The 2418-nt window shown below is 37.7% G+C and overlaps 1 protein-coding gene across 1 annotated transcript; it reads right to left on the minus strand.

Annotated features, from left to right (window-relative positions):
* Nucleotides 1-616: 616 nt before the first annotated feature.
* LOC308264356 (serine/threonine/tyrosine-interacting protein-like) lies at nt 617-1265 on the minus strand (the record flags this gene model as incomplete). Its single annotated transcript, XM_080697558.1, is given in 3 exon segments — nt 617-732; nt 735-755; nt 758-1265. Coding segments are annotated over 3 exon segments (645 nt in total).
* Between the last annotated feature and the right edge of the window lie 1153 nt (nt 1266-2418).

Here is a 2418-nt window from a genome sequence, read left to right on the forward strand (position 1 = left end):
ACCTCATGGTTTAAAGATTTTTAACATGGGATCAAGAAGTTAAAAAATAAAATAGTAATTAAGTTGCTGAATTTTAATAAAAATGTGGCAGATTCCTGCATTTTAATGTTTCTGTAAAAGGTGCCATCATAAAATTGAAATGTAAAATTATTTAAAAAATGTAATATATAGAACATAAAATGAACTTTTAGCAAACCTTAGAGGAAATTCTTTTGTTATAAATTACCCAACATTTATAAACAAATCCCCCATAACTTGCATTTTGTCTAAAGTAATAACTTTATATCATACAAATAAATTTCAAGTATGAAAAGTGCATTATTGCAATAATACCTCTTTGCAAGTCCAAATTTCTTGGTTTATAAACTGTAAAGTGTTTTTTTTTTTAAAGACTAAAACCATCAGTGCCATCTATTACAGAAGTCCAACATCTTTTTTTTTTTTTTTCAACATCTTCTTAAAATGTTGCTCAATAAGTTGTGGAGAGACATGTCTGGAAGCAACATACAATTGAAAAGAAACTACTTCTGTTTTTACCATTTTACATTATTATTATTATCGCTAGTATTTTCTCCTTTTCGAACAAAAATCCACACCCTCCGTAATGTTCCTTGAGTTAGCCATTCTGTGCAGTGGCCACTTGTATGTTTCCAAAATCATCCTCCTCTTCATGTGTTCTCTTCAAGCTGCCTATTAGAGAAGATACTGATACCAGTTCAAACAGTAATATTCAATCATAGGGTCATATTCAGAAAATGTATCTGAAGTTGATGGACAAATCCAGCATTTGGATTAATACAAAATCTTCTTTCTTGGATATAAGCAAAAGCATCTCTGTACTTCATTCCCAATGTTTCCATAATGTATGCAATAACAAAGACAGCACTTCTGGAGATCCCTGCATTTCCATGGACAAGAACTTTTCCTCCAGTTTGTAAGCTCCCATCAATAAATTCTTTAGTCATAGGAAAAAAATGTATTATATTTTCAACTGGATTATCTGCAATATCCAAGACTAAATACCTAAATAATTGTTGAAAGTTTGGTTTAATAAAGTTTGCTTCAATATTTTCTCGTATACAAATTATATGGGTTATTCCATGTTTCTGTAGTATAGGTAGATTGCTTTTCATAGCAGAAGAATATGGGCCTAAGAACAATCCAGGTAATATTTCCTGCATCTCTGACCTCATTGGGTAAGTCCACTCCTCGGCGTCTTCCTTGCATGGCGGGAGGGAGGGGAACTCCAGCTTCTTGTCCTCCATGGTGGGACCCACGGGCTGTGGCTGGGGCTGGGGTGGGATGAGAGCTCCCAGCCAGCCTGACCCTTGGACTGGCAGTGGCTACGACAAGCAGGAGAGCCGGTGAGACACGCGGCGCCTCATAACTAACACACGGGGACTAGAGGGTCCGCAGCCTCTGCACAGGCGGTCTCCGAGAAGAGGTAGGTGGCCCGGCTCGCTGCTGCCCGCCATGCTGCTGCCGCCCACCTCCCCAGTCTCCGCGCCACTCCAGCCGCCCAGGATCCCACAGGACTATTATCTTGATATTAATGCTGCAAGACTAAAACATAATAGATGTCTTTTTTGTTCCTGCCTCTCTCTCTCTCTCTCTCTCTCTCTCTCTCTCTCTCTCTCTCTCTCTTTTTTTTCTCTTGACCTCGACTTCATGGTGAAATATTTGGAGTGAACGGTTTTGTGAATGCATGGTTTAAGAAGATGATTTAAATACTTTGGTTTCTTGTATGCAAACTATTTTCCCTCTGGAATACCAACTATTTCTCGTATACTAGAAAATCAATGTGTCTGAATAGAACAGCACACAGAAATGAGTAGGAACTGAACAAAATGACTCTTGTTCAGTATTTGTGCAGATCTTCACTAAGAGTTTATGTTGCCCCTTCAGTTTGCAATTAAATTTAGGATGGTGAGGAATATAAAGAGAGTTACAAGAGAAATGAGAGGGCTTTAAAGCTGCCTAGCAGATTGCAGTATTGTTGTTGTTGTTGTTGTTGTTGTTGTTGTTGTTGTTGTTTTTTCTTCTAGAAGGGGAATGTAATTTTCCAGGACTACCTGTTTTAATTAGTACAGCAAAATTGGTAGAGCAGCAGCCAGAAACTATTGCCTTCCTTTTATTGTTCTTATTTTAAAAACCATTATTTAGTCTTTTTCTAAAATAGGTCAATATGGCTCAAGTGGACAAATGGATGCTGATAATGGTTGGAATTTAGGACAGCAGACAAGTCTGGAAATAGACCACCTGCCCGTGTCATCTGGTTTATGCAACTTAAGAGTCCAGTGTGTATCCAGAGTGTTTTCTGGTTCTTACTTAAATTGATGTACTTTATTGTTACAGTGAAATATGTTCGGTGTGTGAGGGGAGAAATAATTCCCCCAACACAATCACACAAAGATAAAA

This window comes from Muscardinus avellanarius (assembly GCF_963383645.1).
Source record: "Muscardinus avellanarius genome assembly, chromosome: 1".
Classification (NCBI taxonomy): domain Eukaryota; kingdom Metazoa; phylum Chordata; class Mammalia; order Rodentia; family Gliridae; genus Muscardinus; species Muscardinus avellanarius.